Source organism: Bufo gargarizans, chromosome 1 (genome assembly GCF_014858855.1).
Source record: "Bufo gargarizans isolate SCDJY-AF-19 chromosome 1, ASM1485885v1, whole genome shotgun sequence".
NCBI lineage: Eukaryota > Metazoa > Chordata > Amphibia > Anura > Bufonidae > Bufo > Bufo gargarizans.
In genome coordinates this window covers 740,036,965-740,061,130 of record NC_058080.1, presented here as the reverse complement: position 1 = coordinate 740,061,130, position 24,166 = coordinate 740,036,965, and the positions used below count along the sequence as shown (strand labels likewise).

The 24,166-nt window shown below is 47.5% G+C and overlaps 1 protein-coding gene across 1 annotated transcript in view; it reads right to left on the bottom strand.

The window, feature by feature from the left end:
• The window catches only part of SAMD4A (sterile alpha motif domain containing 4A), a 79,137-nt gene that overhangs the window by 22,643 nt on the left and 32,328 nt on the right, over positions 1-24,166 (bottom strand). Inside the window, 2 exon segments of the mRNA XM_044293004.1 lie at positions 921-1,227; positions 1,229-1,440. Coding sequence (XP_044148939.1) covers positions 921-1,227; positions 1,229-1,440 — 519 coding nt within the window.

The following is a 24,166-nucleotide window of genomic DNA, read 5'->3' as shown; positions in this document are numbered from 1 at the left end:
GGATCCAGTGGCACGCTGTTGGGTCAATCCAACTGGGTTCCGGGCTGCAGCAAAACTACAATTCCCAGCAGGTTATGTATGTTAGGGAATGGCAGTTTTTCAGCAACTGAGGAAGCCATAGGGGTTCGGTACCACTACATTAAGGGCTCATTCAGACGACCGCAATTTTGAGGAACGTGGGGGGACCCATTCATTTCAATGGGGCTGCAAAAGTTGCGGACAGCACTCCATCCGTAGTTCCGTTCCGTAGCCCACAAGAAAGATAGAGAAAGTCCTATACTTTTCCGCAATCACGGACAAGAATAGTCAATTCCATCATATAGTGCCGGCTGTGCGTGGTCCGTAAAATGCAGAAAGAACAGCGCCTGTGTCAGTGTTTTGCGGATCCGCAATCTGCGCACTGCAAAACACTACAGCCATCTGAATGAGCCCTAAAGGGACTGTCCCACCTCAGACATTGATGGCATATCGCGAGGTCACGGCATTAAATGTCAGATAGGTACGAGTCCCAACCTCTGGGACCTGCTGCCATCTCAAGAAACGGGGCCCCCAAGGGAAGGAGAGCGTACTGCGCATGCACGCTGGAGGGATGGCCAAAAATGCGCAGTGATCTACCCCTTCCCTTTGGGGGGACCCTGTTCTGGAGATCCCAGGCCCCCACCTACCTGACATTGATTACATATCCTAGCAATAGGAGATGGAAATCTCCCTTCAAGGAGCTCTTAAGACTAGATACTTTGTAACTCCTATAGATTATAAATGTAACAATTTGTGTATCTCCTCTGCATACCTATAGGTTTCCGTGGTTACAGACTGCAAAGCTTGCGTAGTCTGATCTGACACTTTTTTTTGCAGTTTTTTTAAGCAAATTACATGAAAAAAAATGCAATTTCCAAAATAAGCAGTATCAGCCGACTTACTTGTGCTTGTGTTTGTTCCAATCGCATTGATGGTTGTAGAGACAGAGGGAGAGGGGTACAGGGGCAAATGTCCGTTCTCACAGCTGACGTTCTTGTCCTGCCAGTTAGAGGAACTGACGCAGATCCCGGAGTCACGAGAATTCGGCCAGCCGTTCAGCTTATCGTCCGAGTTCTGTCTTTGGTGGTAGTAATGCATTTGCCCATAATCCAAAGAGTCTGATCGACAGCGCCCCTGGGTACCAAAATTCCCCGACGTACGGTCCTCCAAGTGATTCAGCCACATTGCCAGAGCGCTCCTGTCGTCCAAGTGACGTGGCCGGGTGTATCAAGGCGTACGACAACAGCTGGCGGCTCTCCTCTATGTGCTGGTTGTGTTCTATCGAATGAGCCAACAGTTTCGGCAGCAACTTCATGTACTCCACCTTGGCGTCCATGTTCCCAGGCTTTAGTAAAGGCAGGTGGGTTAAAAGCTGAGAGATCACCGTGTCCTTGGATTCCTGTTGCCACTGGTTAATGATTGCTGAAAGGGAACAGGAAAATACTAAATCAGCCAATTTTTTTTTTTCTTCTTACATCTCATTTTTCAGTATTTTTAAATTATCTAAAAGGACGATCGACATTAAAAAACAAAAATAAATAAATAAAATCCACAAATAAAAAAATAGAATAAAGCTATACATTCAAATTAAAACATGACTCTTGGATTCAGTCCACCAGTATGACTTCCCGATCAGCATCCTGGTGCCTTAGTGCCAGTATAGGATCACTACTACATCCTCCAATCACAGCATGGTCTTAATGGACTCTATATGGTTGAATGCAGCTTTGGCTGTGAATAGAGTATAATGAAGTATAAACCTATTTAACTCTTTAAGTAGAGGAGCTGCAGTATGGGGCTGTATTATGGGACAGGCAATTGCTCTTGGGTCTCCACCATCCTGTCCCAGTTGTATTATTAGGACTGTATGACTATATTCACATGTCACCCAGATTTTGGCAAAATCCACATTAAAGCCAATAAAATCTGATCCCAATGCAAGCGACTGGAGTTTATGCATCAAGAATTTCAACTGGCAGCAAATAACTGGCATGTCACTTATTTGCCGCAGAATCGGGTGACAATGGGGGTAATCCTTGTGTGGATCAGGGGCAGTGCAAACTAACTAATTAACCCTAACTATAGCCTTAGCACTTGTTATGGGGCCCAGAGTTTGGGGGGCCCAATCAGGTGCAAGAACGTTGTATCTTTGCCCAATCAGGTGCAAGAATGTTGTACCTTTTTGTATTAAACAACTAAATGGCGACTTTTGCTACAATCTGCGTTTTCTTAAATATGGTGCTATTATACATACCTTTAAATGATTGTTTTTTTATGCTGCTCTTCATTTTCTTGCACTAGGTGGTGTGGGCCCCCATCTTATTTCGCTATGGGGCCCTATGAATTACAGTTACGCCCCTGGGCACAGGCTCAAATTTCTGCCACCAGAGAAATGCTCTTTGGATAATTATTATTATTCGATATGTGAACACAACCTACAGCTTTATTACCAGAGCACTGTATAGCGGTATTATTTTGCCACCATATTGTACGGTTTTCTATTTGCTATATGCAATTATACAGGAACTATATGGCTGTGTAAGAAGCAATAATAGATCATTGAATGGCATGTGGTTTTTTGGAACTATATGGCTGTGTTTCGTGGGCACCGCATGGTCATTATATATTTTCTATTCCACCTCAATTCCTTATCATTAATTTAAAAAAAAATAATAATAATTAAAAAGCATTCATTAGGATATGGAGAAGGCAAATAATGCCCGCAGAATCCCATCGACTTGCCTAATAAAAAAATAAAAAAAAATTTAGCAAAATTGGCCAAGCCAGGCTTTCATTCTGCGGTGATCCAGAGAAATCCCAAAACGCGTGGATGCGATCACAACAGAAGTTCTCAGGGATAAATATTGATGTATCCAACAAATACAACATGTCAAGTGAACGCCCACGAGACGCTGGCTGCAGCATAGCGGGAGCGGACAGATGGTAAAATCGTCAATCAGGACGGCTGTAACATGCAACCGATCGGAGGAGAAGACAACGGCGATTCCGAAGACAGAACCTTCTGCCCTGTACTCAGCTTGGAAGAGACAATGAAACGCTTTGCCCTGTGAAGGTCATCAAGCCAGAACCTCACATTTGTATAATGCAACCCCAAGGGCAGCTCTATACCCCAAATAAAAAAATAGGACATATTCATGAAACTGAGAAGCCATCTTTGCTGCCCATAGCAGCCAATCACAGCCCACTTAGTCTTAGGCCCCTTTCACACGGGTGAGTATTCCGCGAGTTGAACGCATTGCACCCACACTAAATTCTGACCCATTCATTTCTATGGGGCTGTGATTTTCACGCATCACTTGTGCGTTGAGTGAAAATCGCAGCATGTTCTATATTCAGCGTTTTTCACGCAACGCAGGCCCCATAGACGTGAATGGGGTTGCGTGAAAATCGCAAGCATCCGCAAGCAATGCGATTTTCACACACGGTTGCTAGGAGACTATCGGTTGCTAGGAGACCTGATCATTATTATTTTCCCTTGTAACATGGTTATAGGGGAAAATAATAGCATTCTGAATACAGAATGCATAGTACAATAGCGCTGGAGGGGTTAAAAAAAAATAAAAAAATTAACTTACCTTAATCCACTTGATCGCGCAGCCCGGCTACTCTTCTGTCTTCTTTTTTTGCTGTGTGCAGGAAAAGGACCTGTGGTGATGTCACTCCGGTCATCACATGGTCCGTCACATGATCTTTTACCATGGTGATGGATCATGTGATGACCGGAGTGACATCACCACAGGTCCTTTTCCTGCACACAGCAAAAAAGACGACAGAAGAGATGCCGGCCGCGCGATCAAGTGGACTAAGGTCAGTTAAATAATAATTATTATTTATTTATTTTTTTAATCCCTCCAGCGCTATTGTACTATGCAGTCTGTATTCAGAATGCTATTATTTTCCCTTATAACCATGTTATAAGGGAAAATAATACAATCTACAGAACACCGATCCCAAGCCCGAACTTCTGCGAAGAAGTTCGGGTTTGGGTACCAAACATGCCGATTTTTCTCACGCACGTGCAAAACGCATTACAATGTTTTGCACTCGCGCAGAAAAATCGTGCATGTTCCCGCAACGCACCCGCACCTTTTCCCGCAACGTCTGTCTGAAAGAGGCCTTACTGTTTACGGTGTGGCTCCATTTCTCAAGGCCTAGAGACCTGGGGTGGCAACTGGCCCTTAAAAATATTAAATAAAATCACAGACAGGGACTTTTCTGCCAGATGGGCGCTCGACTCGTCAGGTCTTTCCCCAACTTCCATGGGCTTGAATGGAGAACACCAAAGCCACTTACCTATGGCCTTACCTGGGAACACGGGGTATCAGGGGGTCCTCAATCACCTTCTGTCAGAGGCAGGGGTGTAGCTAAAGGCTCATGGGCCCTGGTGCAAGAGTTCAGCTTGGACCCCCCTTCCCTCAGTGCTTGCTGACCAGGGGCAAAAATTGAAATGGCAAGACAGAAGGAGATGCCGGCTGCGCGATCAAGTGGATTAAAGAGAGTTAATTATTATTTTTTAACCCCTCCAGCGCTATTTTACTAAGCATTCTGTATTAAGAATACTATTATTTTCCCTTATAACCATGTCTCCTAGCAACAGTGCGAAAAAAATAAAAATATATCGCACAGCATCCGCACTTGCTTGTGATTTTCACGCAGCCCCATTCACTTCTATGGGGCTTGCGTGAACTTTTACCAAAATGACCCTCTTTCAGCCTCAGTCGGGTGAATGGAGCCGCAAGTCCACGCCGGAAGCTCATCTTTGTGTATATGGCACATGTAAGGCTTAAACATGGGACCCAATCACATTCCTTGAAATACCGTGCCAAAATCTGGCCGCCAAATACAAGACTACGGCGCTAAATGCAAATCCGGTGATGTGAAATCTTGAAATCGTCGTAGATGTAAAATGTGTGGTTTTCCTCCTCAGTGGGAAAGAACATTCATCCAAAAATACCACCTTTCCCGTGCATCCATGTGACCGGCCCGCGTCTCCGCCGTATGACTGGCCGCTCAGTTTAGCAAGGAACCGTCGCCACAAACTGCAGTAACCCCGTTCTAAATTAGATTTGTCCGTTTGACTTGGCCGCCGTGCGTCTCTCGCAGCTAAATAGAGAATTATTTTTTTTTCCCTTCTGGAGCATAATACTCCTCTTTTTAACCTGCCAATGCAAATCTCGGATCAAAACGCGGCCTCCAGATTTTCTTCTGTTTTTTCTGGTGAGCTCAGGACGGAAAAAAAAAAAAACAACCACCCACAGACGACAACAAAAACAAGGGAAAGTAGACAAAACTGAGTGACATTCAGTGGAAAACCTCGGCGAGTCGGCGGCCAACAAGGCAGGTTTTAACGCCAGGCTGCCCAATACGGTAGCGGGGCAGGTACATTGGGAATCCTGCGGATGTGTATCAAGGTCACTTTATACGTAACATGTCCAACTATAAAATTGTGATAGATTTAAAAAAAAAAAAAAGTAAAAAATAAATAAAAATTATTTGACACTAATTATTATTATTTTTTGCAAGTCTGATGACCTTTTGTACTGCCATCCTCAGCTAGTCCCTCCACGTAAGGCTGGGTTCACACCTGAGCGTTTTACAGCGCGTTCCTACGCGCTGTAAAACGCTCAACAAGGAGAAACCAATGATTCCCTATGGGAATGGTTCTCACCTGGGCGTTTTACAGCGCGTACGATCGCACTGTAAAAACGCCCAACGCCCTAAGAAGTACAGGAGCTTCTTTGGGGCGTCTTGTCGCGCGTTCCTGTACATAGACTTTCGGGAACGTGCGACAATGGGCGTTCGCTTGTCTCTGTATGCGCGATTGCAAACGCCGGTACAATCGCACATACAGAGCGCTCCATCGCGAACACTAAGGTGTGAACCCAGCGTAAGAGTTGCACACCCAGGACATCTCATCTATTCTAGTAGCATGTCACTGCCTTCAAATGCACCTTCACATCATGATAACCAGCAGGATCAACCCTAGCAGGCAGTATGTCTGGCTCAATGCGGTTGATCCTGCTGACAGGCGCTCTTTAGAGGGCACCTGTCGGCAGATTTTTCCCTATGACACCGGCTGACCTGTTACATGTGCGCTCAGCAGCTGAAGGCGTCTGTGTTGGTCCCAAGTTCATATGTGCCCGCATTGCTGAGTTTTAGTATATGTAAATTAGTCTCTAGGAGCAATGGGGGCGTTGCCATTACACCTAGAGGCTCTGCTCTCTCTACAGCTGCCGCGCCCTCTGCAGTTTGTAGTGTGAACCTCATCACACCTGGCCCTATCAAAGTGCAGAGGACGCAGCAGTTGCAGAGAGAGCAGAGCCTCTAGGTGTAATGGTAACGCCCCCGTTGCTCCTAGAGGCTCATTTGCATATAATAAAACATCATTTTTCCCAGCAATGCGGACACATATGAACATAGGACCGACACAGACGCCTTCAGCTGCACATGTAACAGGTCAGCCGGTGTCATAGGGACAAATCTGATGGCTTTTAATGAGCACCTGTCAGCAGGATCAACCGTCTTGAAACAGACCGCGATAGTCAGCAGGGCCGACCCCATCTGGATGGTGAAAACCCTACTTCTCTTCTAAATTAAAGGGTTCAATTGAGATGGCTAGCCATAAGCCTCCTCTCACCTGGCCCTGTAGCAGCAGTACGGTGCCGCGCACAGGAAGGACCGATTCATCAGTTGTACTGTGCATGCTTTAAAAGGGTTTACAAGGGATGATCCTGCTGACCGGTCCACATTAAACACTGCACCACTAAAACATCTGTAGCTTCCTAATATACTTCATATTTCGAATCATCTCTCTCTGCTTATTGTCAATAAATTGGGGGGGGCACAATCATGTTTACGTTCATTGATTGAAACCTGGCCATCATCAGAAGCAGACTGACTATTCGGGTGCATTCACACAACTGTACGTATTTTGTGGTCCGCATTGTGTGGATACCGGCCGTGTGCGTTCCGCATTGGTTTTCAGCCCACATATGGCCGATGCTATATTGAAAATGCCTATTCTTGTCCGCCTTCTCTTTGTTGCAGGGCCACGGAATGGAACAACATTGAAATTAACGAGTCCGCAACCGGTCGGCAAAATTGCGTGATGGATGCGGACTCACAAGGGTACTTCCACACTTGCGGCAGAGTGCTGATGGCCCATGGTCAGTTAGAGGATCCTCCAATACTCTAGTGGGCCAGTTCAGCCCTGGCCTCCTGAAATACAGCTACAGTTAAAGGGGAACCCCAACCCCAATGGTCGGAACTGGAATAAAAAAAACTAACAAAAAAAACACAACCCTCCCTTGTCTGCAGTCCACCTGTTCCTCTGCCACTGCCCATTTCCAGCTGCTTCAGGTCCCTTAACCGCAGCAGCCAATCACCGGCCTCAGCACATCTCTAGTAGCGCTATTCTAGCCCATGTAACCAGGTATTGGCCGCTGCGGTCACAGAACTAAGTCACCTCTGGTCTGGCAGGGACTGGAAGTGACCAGGAACATGGCAGCGGCCAAGTGAGGCGATCGCCTCAGGCAGCACCAGGTAAGGGCAAGAGGGCAGCAGCGGAAGGGCCATGGGCAATGGGTGCTTTCATTGTGGCAAAGGGGTTAGGTTAAGAAATTGGCATGGGGGGGGGGGGGACGGGACACGGTTTCAGTTTTCACCTCAGGCAGCAGAAAGGCTAGGGGCACCCCTGGGCGTGCCTATTAAATCTGGACCCAATAGACGGGCACTTTGTTGGATGGTCTTCATATCTATTCCTTTAGGACTCTTTCAAGAAAGGGTTAAAGGAGTCAGTAAAAACTCCCAGTTGTAAGAGCGAGCTGTCGTAACGCCCAGCCACCGCTGAGCCTTCTACATGTTGGACATAGTGAGGATCGCACATTCCTCTCCTCCGAAATCTTTGGACTTGATCCTGCAGCGAAGATATTTTTGGTACGCCCATCATGCGCCTGCTAAATCAAGAGACACGGCCATGCTTTCCTCATCCAATTACACGGATGTGCTTTGCTCTTGGGTTAAATGCAGTTCAACGAGAGAAGAAGAGCATTTGTGTGGGACGATGGCACCTCAACAAAAAGGTAAATTCCGCGCCGTAACAAAAACGCGTGGGCTCATCGAGTGGGATAATTAATATTGAAACTGCAACGGCGACCCCGTCAGGAATACGGAAAAAATGAAAACCCCACACACTACAGGGCAGAGGAGCAACCTCCCCACACCAGACCACAGAGGTCAGGACTACTCACTGCTCCGCCCAGTTGTCTCCCTGCACGGCGGACGGTGCGCTTACACTGGTCTGTAAACTGTATGAAAACTCCACGGGACTACAAATACAGGAAGCCAGAAGTTCCTTGGAAATAGATTTAGGATTCCAAATTTTTCAGTCTGGATTCACAAAAGGAAGCATCTCGCCCTCCCATAGGAGGTGTCGGCCGCCCCTCACTGCGCATCTTTCTGTACACATCATATATCCGACGGTCATATATATAACAGAGCCAAATAGGAAGGGCCAGGGAGTCCTCCTCGCACCCAGGCACCTGCACCTACCGCCATACACGCACCAGTGTAAAACCAGGAGGAGGAGGAGAAAGCAGGGGCTCTGCCTTAGTATAAAAGACTGAGCGACTCTGTGACTAAACGATAACTGCAAAAAAAATGGCTGCCATCTACAATAGGAAGAGGTGATAAAAGTGGCAAAAAAGCTGGTTTTCAGCAGTCAAATTTAGCTTAAAGCAGTTTGTAATTATATTTTTTTGACCCTTGAGTTTCACTTTTTGGGTCAATGGTGTGGTTTTTTTTTCTTTTCACAATCACAGCTTTTGAGCAGATATTTTTTTTTCTCATTGTCTGCGTTTTTGTCCCCTTGACATCCATCGTTTTTTGCCATAGACAATTAATGCCAATTTTTGCTCCAATGTATTTCCCCATACTCCTCTACAGAGGAAGTGACATCACAGGGGGTACAGGCGAGGCGATTCTGCCGCGGATTCTTTGCAGATTTGGAATCTGCGGCGGAAAATACGCCGTGGAAAGTCTTTTCACAGAGGCCGTAGCCCCCTCAGTCCTTCCTTTATATTTCCCATTTCTTTAGTATTTACTCCAGGCTTTGGCGTAAAATGCTACATAAAAAAATACAAAAAACGCAGCATGTGCGATTTTAACCTAAGGGCTCATGCACACAACCGCGAGTGTGTTTTGCGGTCAGCAAATTGCAGATCCGCAAAACACAGATGCCGTCCTTGTGCGCTCTGATTTGTAGAACAGAACGGGCCGCCCATAATAGAAATGCCTATTCTTGTCCGCAAAATGGAACATATGGGGACAACACATGGTGTGCTGTCCACATCTTTGCAGCCCCACTGAAATGATGGGTCCAGTGTCGGTGGGGGGGGGGGGGCTCCGCATGCGGCTCTGATGCGGAACCAAAACATTTGTGTGCATGAGCCCTTAGGCTCAACAACATTCTGCTCAGGATTAAAAAATATAAAAAAAAGTAACAATATCGTCCATTTGATCCATGTAGCAACTTTGACCGATGCATTGTAATCCTCTGTAGGGCTGGACGTTCGCCCATTACTTTTGTATCTAATGTTCGCAAACTACTCTATCCCTGTCCCCCACTGGGCAGAGCCAGGGTTGACTTCAAATCTATTTTAGAGGGATGAGTAACATTTGAAAAACCTCAAAACGTAACTTTTTTTTTTTTCACCAATTCTTCCCTCAGAACAAATGAATGTTCGAAGCAATATTTTCCACTGGTGGTAACATCCATGGAGGAGGCAGAATGACAAAAGTTTAAATGGTAATTTATTTTCAGCCTCTATTCTCTGGAGTAGGACACACAAATCGCCGCCTCGAGTATCTCACAGCGTAAGAATGTGCTGGCACACCGCACGAGCAGGACTTAAGAATGCAGAGTTTCCGCACAGCCTCGAAAGATCCCAAAATGACGCTGGTCAGCCACATTCTTTCAATTTTAAATCACCATCCCGCTTCTAATGAAGGAGCAACGGAAACGGATTGGCGAGGTCAGCGTTCTGGGACATCGGGTGATTTTACACATTTTTAGACAGTCTTGTAAATAAATTAAAAAAATGGGCAGAGCTCCTAGTAATGAAAAATACGTAACAACTAATATAAGATGTACACGTTTAAATTTTTACTTTGTTAAACTTTTCTTTTATGCATTTTTTTTTGCCTTTTCAGAGAGGTACTTGATTTCTTGTAGAGGACCTCTGCCCCTTACCGAAGGAACGATCATGTGAGCGAGGCAGCTGGGTCAGGAAACATTGCCAAGCGACATCCTATAGCGACGCTCAACGGTGGACGCTGCGTTGCTATGGCAACCAAATGCTACTTCTGAAGGCAAGTGCACGGGTCCCTCCGAGCAAGGAGCGTCAGATGGAGACCCGCATACAGAAAGCGATGTCTCTGGATCACTTGAAACGGTCTGTATTAAAACGGAGGAGCAATAGTAAAATAGAAAAAATAAAAATTTATAAAAATGTTAAATATTTCGACTCCATGGGGATATTGGCCCTCAGGCACAAATGCAACTGATAAGTTCACGTCTCGCTGGTAAACAGATATTTTAGTTGCAGATTGTTCCAGAGAAAAGCTATAGGGGGTGCAGAGGTTGCAAGGCCCTGGCGCACAAAGAGGATCAGAGGCCACAGAAAACATATCGGGAGCCAGGAGCTTTACCGTACACCTCGGACCAGACCATCTCGGCAGTGTCGGCACCCTCACCGTACACCTCGGACCAGACCATCTCGGCAGTGTCGGCGCCCTCACCGTACACCTCGGACCAGACCATCTCGGCAGTGTCGGCGCCCTCACCGCACACCTCGGACCAGACCATCTCGGCAGTGTCGGCGCCCTCACCGCACACCTCGGACCAGACCATCTCGGCAGTGTCGGCGCCCTCACCGCACACCTCGGACCAGACCATCTCGGCAGTGTCGGCGCCCTCACCGCACACCTCGGACCAGACCATCTCGGCAGTGTCGGCCCCCTCACCGCACACCTCGGACCAGACCATCTCAGCAGTCTGACCCCACACCGTACACCTCGGACCAGACCATCTCAGCAGTCTCTGACCCCACACCGTACACCTCGGACCAGACCATCTCAGCAGTCTCTGACCCCACACCGTACACCTCGGACCATCTCAGCAGCGTCGGCCCCCTCACCGTACACCTCGGACCAGACCATCTCAGCAGTCTCTGACCCCACACCGTACACCTCAGCAGACCATCTCAGCAGCGTCGGCCCCCTCACCGTACACCTCGGACCAGACCATCTCAGCAGCGTCGGCCCCCTCACCGTACACCTCGGACCAGACCATCTCAGCAGTCTCTGACCCCACACCGTACACCTCGGACCATCTCAGCAGCGTCGGCCCCCTCACCGTACACCTCGGACCAGACCATCTCAGCAGCGTTGGCCCCCTCACCGTACACCTCGGACCAGACCATCTCAGCAGCGTTGACCATCTCAGCAGCGTTGGCCCCCTCACCGTATACCTCGGACCAGACCATCTCAGCATCGTTGGCCCCCTCACCGTACACCTCGGACCAGACCATCTCAGCAGCGTTGGCCCCCTCACCGTACACCTCGGACCAGACCATCTCAGCAGCGTTGACCATCTCAGCAGCGTTGGCCCCCTCACCGTATACCTCGGACCAGACCATCTCAGCATCGTTGGCCCCCTCCCCGTACACCTCGGACCAGACCATCTCAGCAGCGTTGGCCCCCTCACCGTACACCTCGGACCAGACCATCTCAGCATCGTTGGCCCCCTCACCGTATACCTCGGACCAGACCATCTCAGCAGCGTTGGCCCCCTCACCGTACACCTCGGACCAGACCATCTCAGCAGCGTTGACCATCTCAGCAGCGTTGGCCCCCTCACCGTATACCTCGGATCAGACCATCTCAGCATCGTTGGCCCCCTCACCGTACACCTCGGACCAGACCATCTCAGCAGCGTTGGCCCCCTCACCGTACACCTCGGACCAGACCATCTCAGCATCGTTGGCCCCCTCACCGTATACCTCGGACCAGACCATCTCAGCAGCGTTGGCCCCCTCACCGTACACCTCGGACCAGACCATCTCAGCAGCGTTGGCCCCCTCACCGTATACCTCGGACCAGACCATCTCAGCATCGTTGGCCCCCTCACCGTACACCTCGGACCAGACCATCTCAGCAGCGTTGGCCCCCTCACCGTACACCTCGGACCAGACCATCTCAGCAGTCTCTGACCCCACACCGTACACCTCGGACCAGACCATCTCAGCAGCGTCGGCCCCCTCACCGTACACCTCGGACCATCTCAGCAGCGTCGGCCCCCTCACCGTACACCTCGGACCAGACCATCTCAGCAGTCTCTGACCCCACACCGTACACCTCGGACCATCTCAGCAGCGTCGGCCCCCTCACCGTACACCTCGGACCAGACCATCTCAGCAGTCTCTGACCCCACACCGTACACCTCGGAGCAGACCATCTCAGCAGCGTCGGCCCCCTCACCGTACACCTCGGACCATCTCAGCAGCGTCGGCCCCCTCACCGTACACCTCGGACCAGACCATCTCAGCAGAGTCGGCCCCCTCACCGTACACCTCGGACCAGACCATCTCAGCAGCGTCGGCCCCCTCACCGTACACCTCGGACCAGACCATCTCAGCAGCGTTGGCCCCCTCACCGTACACCTCGGACCAGACCATCTCAGCAGTCTCTGACCCCACACCGTACACCTCGGACCAGACCATCTCAGCAGCGTCGGCCCCCTCACCGTACACCTCGGACCATCTCAGCAGCGTCGGCCCCCTCACCGTACACCTCGGACCAGACCATCTCAGCAGCGTCGGCCCCCTCACCGTACACCTCGGACCAGACCATCTCAGCAGTCTCTGACCCCACACCGTACACCCCAGAGCAGACCATCTCAGCAGCGTCGGCCCCCTCACCGTACACCTCAGACCAGACCATCTCAGCAGCGTCGGCCCCCTCACCGTACACCTCGGACCAGACCATCTCAGCAGCGTCGGCCCCCTCACCGTACACCTCGGACCAGACCATCTCAGCAGTCTCTGACCCCACACCGTACACCTCGGACCAGACCATCTCAGCAGTCTCTGACCCCACACCGTACACCTCGGACCATCTCAGCAGCGTCGGCCCCCTCACCGTACACCTCGGACCAGACCATCTCAGCAGCGTCGGCCCCCTCACCGTACACCTCGGACCAGACCATCTCAGCAGTCTCTGACCCCACACCGTACACCTCGGACCATCTCAGCAGCGTCGGCCCCCTCACCGTACACCTCGGACCAGACCATCTCAGCAGTCTCTGACCCCACACCGTACACCTCGGACCATCTCAGCAGCGTCGCCCCCCTCACCGTACACCTCGGACCATCTCAGCAGTCTAGGACCCCCCCAGCAAAAAGAAAATTAAGGTTTCTGTAGTGTCTTTGTAGACACAAATATTATGCCAACGTTTTTTTTCCAGACTGTGATATAAGACAGAAGGAAAAAAATACAGAACTGAGAAGAAATCCTGCAGAAGAGCATTTCCATTTTTATCCATAAAGCAGGGATGGGCCCTCAGCCACAGCTGTTCATGAAATAGATTTCCCATGATTCATCCGAACATTTGTATTCCTGCAATGTCAGCGGCGGCCTGGATTGTACCGATTCCACCGGGAGATGCACGTGTTATTTTATGATGGACCCTTATAAGCAGAAGGGGTAGCATGGGGGGGGGTTCAGAGGTCAGTGTCACAACCCACTCCTAGAGCCCAAAAGGCCACATAAGACGACCAGTGTTCTAAATGGCGCATGGTAGGTGGGGGCCCCCCCATTACAGGTATTGCATTAAATATACAGAAATACAATGTTCTAAGTTTACAAATCCCACCCAAAAGTTCTGTAAATTCAATTTAAGAGACTCTGTAAATGCAATTCTCACTGCCAATGGGAAGATGTGAGCCACATTACAAAGCCATCCATCCGCTGTTTCATCTGCAGTGATGTCACCAGTCATGTGATGTGTTGCCATGATGTCATCACATAGGTGGGCTTCATACTAACCTCTACGGGAGTCTCCTCCTCCATTCCAGAAGCACAGTTGCCAACAATCCCGAATTTGCAGGGACTGTCCCCAAGGGCTCATGCACACGACCGTCATAGGCCCAGGAAACATGGTCTGTGTGGCGGCAGCATCTCCTGACCCGGACCAGTCAGTCTCTATCCGATTGTGGGGCTATTGCACTGTGCTCATAGCATCATGCGAGTACACTGCGATAGCCCCACGATCAAATACAAACTGACTATCATAATGCTGTGGCCTGGCAGGAGCACAGGATGGGAGTGGTAGTGGCTCTGGCTGCAACAGTTATCCCAATGGCAGTGATATTAGGGCACGCCCCAACGTTGAGGCTCCTGTCTGATGGTAGTTGGGGTGCCCTTGGTGGTAGGAGATGTAGGTGCCGCGGCCGGCGTATGGTGCTGAAGTCAGTAACCAGGCCAGTGGTAGAAAATAAACAAGTCTCTCTCTACTAAGGTACTGAATGGGAGTTGTAGTACATCTGACATTATCAAACACTGTTCCAAACCATTCATGGATGTAAGCAATGATGGGGGATGTGGTACTCCTTCCTTCAAACTAAGGCTGGCAATAAAATTCTTGCAAAACTTTACTGTATTTCCCAGGCTGAGGGACACAGGATTAAGATACATCTGGCAAGGACAGTGGCACTAAAGTCTCCATCAGCCTTAAACAGCGTATATACTTACTGACCGTCTCCAGTGCTCGGCCATGCAGATTCTAGCTCTTTCCTTCTCCGTCTGGAGTACTGTGGAGTAGAGACTGCTTTCTTGATGCAAATGTCTCAGAGAAAGTGATTGTCGGGGATGTTGGCGACAATGTGGTGAACACTAGATAGACTATCTGAAAACTAAGGGCGGACCTAGGTCCAACTCCTAGCCGCCTAGAGGGTAGAGTCAGGATCGTTAACCCTGACTAATCCATACATAACTATAAATCGGTAATACATCAGAACATTAAAACAAAAAGCAATTTTGCAAGTGCCCTATTCTGGGGTAGTGAATCAAATTACTATGATACAGTCAGTTCAAGTCAGAGGAGCAGCGGTTGCAATCACATGTGCATAAGCTCTAAATTTTCAGAGACAGTCCCTGAAAAACCAGGCTGGTGTCAAGCGAGGCAGGAGGCATACCCAAGGCCAACCGAGGCACTTCTCATCATGGGTGCCTGACTGATCCTTTCATTGATCAATGTTTTATAATGTCAAGAATTAGATGGGTTGCTCTCTTCCAAAAATAGCGCCACCCCTGCTCACAGGCTGGGTGTGGTATTGCAGCTCAGTCCCATATACTTTAACAGAGCCAAGCGAAAACACCAGACGCCACTTATGGGCAGGTGTGGTCCTCTGGGTAATGCAGAAAGGTTCCACTGTTTACAGGGCACCATTCAGATTATGGATTGGCGGCCGACGCCTTTCTACACAGCTGTAGGAAACCGGATTTATGAAAATGTGGGATTCAAGTGACACGGAGCCCTCCCTACCAAAACTATGTGTGTCAAAAGGGAAGGTAGCCATCACCATGGTATTGCCTTTTGGGATCAATTGACTATATGGTTCAGCACACACAACCAGCTACTCTACCTTTATGGACGTCAACCTACACAACTCCTCTTTAGAAGCTGCTACATGGTTGAGTGTCATGATCAGTGTGGGGGGGGGACTCCACACTTAACACAGGAGGGAAGGGGAACAGTAACTGGGCCTGGAAACTAGGGAAGAAACAGGTCACCTTCTAGACAACCCTAATCCGGGCCCTGACTACCTATCAGTATGAATAGACCTTGAAGGTAGGAATATTCATAAGCAGGATACCTAGGCCCTGATTTCCCTATAAGGCCCTGGAATAAGTATAGGACCAGAGACAACCCATTCCTCCCCAGATGGACGAATGGAAGTCTCTGTCTCAGGACCAGATACAACAACAGGGACTATAACAAATACAAACGCGACACTTAAAGGGGTTGTCCAAGTTATATTTATTGATGACCTATCCTCAGGTCATTTTTTTCAGGGTTCCATTATCCGTGTCTGTTTTTTCTTCCGTGTGTCTTCCGTGATTTTTGAAGGATCACCAGACATGAAGGAAAGTTTAAAAAAAAAGTCGGTTTGGTGTCCGCCTGGCCGTGCAGAGCCAAAAACAGATCCGTCCTGACTTACAATGCAAGCCAATGGGGACGGATCCGTTTGACGTTGACACAATATGGTGCAATTGCAAACGGATCCGTCCCCCATTGACTTTGAATGTAAAGTCAGGAGTCCCTATCGGAGTTTTCTCCAATCCGATGGTATATTTTAACTTGTAGCGTCCCCATCACCATAGGAACGCCTCTATGTTAGAATATACCATCGGATTTGAGTTACATTGTGAAAACTCAGATCCAACAGAATATTCTAACACAGAGGCATTCTAACACATGGTGATGGGGACACTTCAAGTTAGAATATACTACAAACTGTATACATGACTGCTTCCTGCTGCCTGGCAGCACCCGATCTCTTACAGGGGGCTGTGATCCGCATAATTAACCCCTCAGGTGCCGCACCTGAGGGGTTAATTGTGCATATCATAGCCCCCTGTAAGAGATCAGGGGCTGCCAGGCATCAGGGGGCAGACCCCCCTCCCTCCCCAGTTTTAAATTCATTGGTGGCCAGTGCAGCCCCCCGCCCGGCCCCCCCTCCCTCCCTCTACTGTATTAATTTCATTGGTGGCCAGTGCGGCCTCCCCTCTTCCCCCCCCCCCTCATTGGTGGCAGCGGAGAGTTCCGATCGGAGATGCAGTTTAATCGCTGGGGCTCCGATCGGTAACCATGGCAACCAGAATGCTACTGCAGTTCTGGCTGCCATGGTTACTTTGCAATATTAGAAGCATTATACTTACCTGCTGCGCTGTCTGTGACCGGCCGGGCGCTCCTCCTACTGGTAAGTGACAGGTCTGTGCGGCGCATTGCTTAATGCACAGATTAAAGCACAGATCTGTCACTTACCAGTAGGAGGAGCGCCCGGCCGGTCACAGACAGCGCAGCAGGTAAGTATAATGCTTCTAATATTGCTAGGGCCGCACTGGCCACCAATGAAATTAATACAGTAGAGGGAGGGAGGGGGGGCCACACTGGCCACCAATACATTTTAAACTGGGGAGGGAGGGGGGGTCTCCCCCCTGCTGTCTGGCAGCCCCTGATCTCTTACAGGGGGCTATGATATTCACAATTAACCCCTCAGGTGCGGCACCTGAGGGGTTAATTATGCAGATCACAGCCCCCTGTAAGAGATCGGGTGCTGCCAGGCAGCAGGAAGCAGTCATGTATACAGTTGGTAGTATATTCTAACTTGAAGCGTCCCTATCACTATGGGAACGCCTCTGTGTTAGAATATACTGTCGGATCTGAGTTTTCACAAATAAATGGTGGCCTTGAAAAGTACAACTTGTCCCGCAAAAAACAAGCCCTTATATTGCTATGTGAACAGACAAAAAACTTCTAGCAGACAAAAAAAAAAAAAAAAAAAAGGTTATGGCTCTGGGAAGGCAGGGAGCGCAAAATGAAAACTAAAAAATTAATAAATAAATGTCCGGGAGTGATAGGGTTAAGGACCCAAGCGTCGTGCTGCTGATGGCAATTAACGATAGTGAATGTGGTCACGCAGGTCTCAGGTGAAGCTCATGTGGTGGTCACAGTAACCTATGCCGTCATTAGTTGGGAGGTAGTAGTGCGACACTGAGCTCTTACTGAGCTATGCCAGGGCTGCAGGTAGATTTCCTCCTATGTAGTAATCAGCGCCACTCTTGTCTTCAGTGAATGTATTGCAAATATAGATTTGGGAGGACAAACCTGGAACTCCTGCTTTTGGCAGCATCTTTGGACCTAGTACAACATCCACAGATCATACCCGTGTACCAGTCACAAGACCAGTCAGTGTCTGCCCGCTATCTGGAACAGTCACCTCCACAGAGATGAACTTGTTTTTCCAGAGAGGAAGGGGAGATGGATTTCCGTTCTTCATCCACAAAAAGGAGCACAGTTTCCCTGGTTGCTCCAATGGAATAAACAACCAAAAGTGGAACCAGCTCCTTACAGTATCTTGCAGTGATATTTTTCATATCCCCTGTGGAAAGTGTAAGTATCCATAGTCATATTCAGACTTATTCAACATTAGAATTTAAAGGCTACGTACAATTTGTATTATTGCTCTCATTTTAAGCTAAAAATCATTTTTTCAATTGGAGTTTATTAAACATTTTGAACCAGTGTCTTTGTGCAGCCTCGAGTTTATCTAGTAGCAGGATCTGAATTTTCACTCTGTTCCGTCAGGCAGCTCCTTAGGAATAATAAATGTGACTTACATAAGTCTTTATGAGCTTTTAGTATTTTAGAGATGAGATTTATTAGATGACAGTGAAAGTAAATAGTACAATTCACACGGCTAGTAAAACACTGACAGAACGGCTCAATATTTTTAATAAAGACCAGTTGAAAAAATATATATTTTTAGCCCAAAATGAGTAAAATGTTATCATAAAAAAAATTGCCCCCAAAAAGGTATACACAGCCTTTAAAAAGGTGTGCAGAGTTTTGCAACATATTTGTTGCCTTGTTCCAAAGCAAAAAATAAATTAAATGTTGCAGGTAGCCTTAATTAAAAAAATGTTTATTTTTTTATACACCGCTCCTAGGTGTCTCCATGGTTACAGACTACTAACAAACCCTGTGTAGTCTGATCCTGTAGCCAATCCCCCTCCTGTTCCTCATGTCTTGCTACCAAAAGGAGTTCAAATCATACTAGCATACAGAAAATACGAAAGTCCAGTCTAAGTGGCTCATGCACACGAACATTTTTTTTTTTCTGTTTCCGTTCAGTTTTTTACAGGTGGAACCATTCACTTTAATGAGTCAGCAAAAGAAAAGAAAAAAAGACTGCACATTTCCGTATTTCCTATTCTTGTCTATTTTGCAGACAAGGACAGGCATTGTTACAATGGGTCCACACAAAAAAAAAAAAAACACAAACGCAATACGTTTGGAAATCAAAACACACGTTTGAAAAAAAAACACAAACGCAATACGTTTGGAAATCATTTTTTTTTTTTTGCGTATCGTAAAATAAATATGGTCACGTGCATGAGCCCTAAGGTGAAGCACCCATTAGCAGGGACTAAAGGGGCAGTCCAGATTTTTTTTATGGAAGGCTTATCCATATAGAGCAGAGCTGCCTCTTTAGGGCTCATTCACACAACTGTATTTATGAGTCTGCATCCATTCCGCAATTTTTTGGAACGGATGCAGACCCATTCATTTTAACGGGGCCGCCAAAACATGCGGACCGCACACAGTGTGCGGTCCGCATCCGTACTTCTGTTCCGTGGGCCCACAAAAAAATAAACCGCATCCTATTCTTGTCCACAGTTGGACTGGCCAGTATCTGCGTTCAGTGGATACGCAATTAGTACGCAATTTGCAGACCGCAAAACACATACGGTCGTCTGAATGAGCCCTTATTCTGATTATCAGTAGAAATCCCTGGTGGGGAAGGGGTAGCTGGACCCCCACTGATCATACATGGATAGCCTATTCTCAGTTACTGCAGTCCTTGCAATCACAACTCCAAACACTTTCCCGCACTAAACAGCGATTGGTTATTGAAAGTCAAAAACAGCAAACTGAAAAAAAAAAGTTACGTAGAGAAACAAACCGTATGTCACAAAGCAGCCCGGACTACAACAGTGCGACTTCTAGGCAGCAGCCAGCAGAGATTTCTATGGCAGGACTCCAGTGGTCTATTTTAATGTTATTACCCATGTATAACCCGTCATGTGCTCCGGCCGCACTGTTCTACTTTCCTATCAAGTTCATCCACTTACAAAATGTCCATCCAGCAAGGACATGTGAAAGACTCTCCGTGACATAGCCAAAAATACTGCAGGGAATACAATTTATTGATGAGGAAATAAAAGCCTCATGCATTTGTCCCAGCTTCCATCAACTTATTAGCCCAAAACATAATCTTTGCTGTGTGTCTTAAAGGGGGAGTTCACTTTTAAGAGGACCCATCACCTCTGCTGTATGGTAACCGTTTGCATTCAGCATGTAGTAAAGATTCCAAGCATCTATTCTTATGATCCCACGTTGGGCCATTCCTTTATTATTCCTGCTAGAAGTTTATAAATTAATTGCCGTCAGTCACCAACGGAGTCCAACTGGGTGTTACCCGTTGTGAACATATCCCTGCAAAGTCTGACACTATATAAATCACTGCTACTAGTGGCAGACTGTGCATTGACCTGAAGTGCAGACTGTTGACAATTCATTCATAAATTTGTACTAAGAATAATGGAGGAAGATTTGTGTTTGTAAATACATTTTTCTATAGATTGAAGCGGTAAGATTCAAATGACTAATTCACCCTTCACAGATTATATGTAGAATTACCCCACATATAATGTCCAGTCACTGTGTGCATAAGAAGATCACGTTACTTTTTCACTCATCCCAAGTTTATACATTATTATGCTACAGAGCTGCACTCCCTATTCTGCTGGCAGTCACTGTGTACATACATTACTTATCCTGTACTGATCCTGAGTTACATCCTGTATTATACTCCAGAGCTGCACTCACTATTCTGCTGGTGCAGTCACTGTGTACATACATTACTTATCCTGTACTGATCCTGAGTTACATCCTGTATTATACTCCAGAGCTGCACTCACTATTCTGCTGGTGCAGTCACTGTGTACATACATTACTTATCCTGTACTGATCCTGAGTTACATGCTGTATTATGCTACAGAGCTGCACTCCCTATTCTGCTGGCAGTCACTGTGTACATACATTACTTATCCTGTACTGATCCTGAGTTATATCCTGTATTATACTCCAGAGCTGCACTCACTATACTGCTGGTGCAGTCACTGTGTACATACATTACTTATCCTGTACTGATCCAGAGTTACATCCTGTATTATACTCCAGAGCTGCACTCCCTATTCTGCTGGTGGAATCTCTGTGTACATTATATTACTTATCCTGTACTGATCCTGAGTTACATCCTGTATTATACTCCAGAGCTGCACTCACTATTCTGCTGGTGGAGTCACTGTGTACATACATTACTTATCCTGTACTGATCCCGAGTTACATCCTGTATTATACTCCAGAGCTGTACTCCCTATTCTGCTGGTGGAATCTCTGTGTACATTACATTACTTATCCTGTACTGATCCTGAATTACATCCTGTATTATACTCCAGAGCTGTATTCACTATTGTGAATGCATCTCTGGATCACCACACAGGATGTAACTCAGCAGGATTAGTATAAGTAATATAATGTACACAGTGACTTCACCAGCAGAATAGTGAGTGCAGCTCTGGAGCATACCATAATACAGGATGTACACAGGGGGTGCTGCCATCCCATGCCTGCCGGCACTCCAGCCAGCATACTGTGAGAGCTGTGATTCTCTAGGACCTTAGATGACATCATCACCATGTGACCAGTAACCTAGCAATATTACTGGTCACATGGCTATGATGTCATCAAGGTCCTTTTTACCAGGAGTGTTGCTGTAGATGTTTGCCTTAACTGTGGAGCTTTTTATTGTGAAGATTACATCAGAAAAAGGTGACAGGGGCTGTTATGCTAATATACTGTAAACTACTGTATAGTGGGGTGCTGTATAGTGTGGGGGCCTGTATACTGTGGGGGGCTATACTGCTGTACTGTATAGTGTGGGGGCTGTATACTGTGCAGTGCTATACTGCTGTACTGTATACTGTGTGGGCTGTATATTGTGGGGGGTCTGTATACTGTGGGTGCTGTATATTGTGGAGTGCTATACTGCTGTACTGTATAGTGTGGGGTGCTGTATCGTGTATAGTTTGGGGTGCTGTATATGGTGAGGTGCTATACTGCTCTACTGTATACTGTGAGGTGTTGTATACTGTGGGCTGCTATACTGCTCTACTATATACTGTGGGGTACTGTATAGTGTGGGGTGCTATACTGCATACTGTGTGGTGCTGTATACTGTAGGGTGCTATACTGCATACTGTGGGTTGCTGTATACTATAGGGTGCTATACTGCATACTGTGGGTTGCTGTATACTATAGGGTGCTATACTGCATACTGTGTGGTGCTGTATACTGTGGGCTGCTATACTGCGGAGTACTGTATAGTGTGGGGTGCTATACTGCATACTGTGTGGTGCTGTATACTATAGGGTGCTATACTGCATACTGTGGGTTGCTGTATACTATAGGGTGCTATACTGCATACTGTGTGGTGCTGTATACTGTGGGCTGCTATACTGCGGAGTACTGTATAGTGTGGGGTGCTATACTGCATACTGTGTGGTGCTGTATACTATAGGGTGCTATACTGCATACTGTGGGTTGCTGTATACTATAGGGTGCTATACTGCATACTGTGTGGTGCTGTATACTGTGGGCTGCTATACTGCGGAGTACTGTATAGTGTGGGGTGCTATACTGCATGGTGCTGTATACTATAGGGTGCTATACTGCATACTGTGGGTTGCTGTATACTATAGGGTGCTATACTGCATACTGTGTGGTGCTGTATACTGTGGGCTGCTATACTGCTCTACTATATACTGTGGAGTACTGTATAGTGTGGGGTGCTATACTGCATACTGTGTGGTGCTGTATACTATAGGGTGCTATACTGCATACTGTGGGTTGCTGTATACTATAGGGTGCTATACTGCATACTGTGTGGTGCTGTATACTGTGGGCTGCTATACTGCTCTACTATATACTGTGGGGTACTGTATAGTGTGGGGTGCTATACACTATAGGGTGCTATACTGCATACTGTGGGGTGCCCTGTAACACTAGGGTGAGCCGAGCCCCGGTCTCCTTCCTGCAGAGCGGTGCCCACTTCCAGCCTGAGCCCAGCTGCCCAGAGCACTGATCCTGAGCCGCTGGAGTCTTCAGAACTGGAAGTATTTACAGTCATTCACTGGACTCTACCAGATGTGTGGATTTTTTGTGTGTGTTGTGGTGGAGGCGTGATTGCCTGCTAAGGTGTGGGAAGGCGGGATCCAGGGGGCCCAAGTAAATTTTTGCCCAGGGTCCAATCAATATTAAAGACGGCCCTGTTTAGACCTAATTTTCAGAACTCATCCACTTGTTCTAGAACCACTTGACATTTCCATTACCTCCAATGTCTAACCGCAGCACTACTAGGGAATTTAGTTTAAAAGGAGTTTTCCATTTTCCTGCATCTGCATGACTGGGACAGGATTGACAGATGATCAGTCCCTGGATACAACCAATGCATGTTCCCAATCACTGACAGCAAGCAAAGATCTTGAAAATGTTGAGAATTGGAAGCACAAAATATATTTAAAAAGTAGCAAAATGTCTCATGACTTTTTTTTTGCACAAAATCCCTTTATCTGTGACTTTCCCACTCCAGCTGCTGCAAAGCCACATTGCAAGTGGCCAGGACATGCTGGGCGTTGTAGTCTCGCAATAGCTAAAGTGCTACAGGTTTGGAGCCCACTGATGAGGACTATAGACAAGAAAATGGTGACTCTTAGGCCCCTTTCAGACTCGCAGCGCAGCACCCGGCCTGAACTTCCAGCACTGCCGGGGTCACATAGCATTATATTGATTTGGAATGTTCTAGATAAACACGGACAGCACTAGGTCAGTGTTATGCAATACATTCCAGAACTGTAAGGGTTCCAATACTATGTATGTGACCGCGGCAGTGTTGGAAGTTCAGGCCGGGTGCTGCGCTGCAAGTCCGCAATGCGACACCCTCACGTCCGAAAGGAGTCGTCTGAGATCAGAAAAAAAAAATGGCCATTTTCTTTCCAGGAAAACAAAAACCAAACACATCACCACACCTGTCCACAGGCCGTGCGCGACACTGCAGCTCAGCCCCACTCACTTCAATGGACCTGCAATAACAAACATGACCCATGCTTGAAGAAAGCAGCCATGTTTTTCTAATCCTGTACAACCCAAGTATATATGGATCCT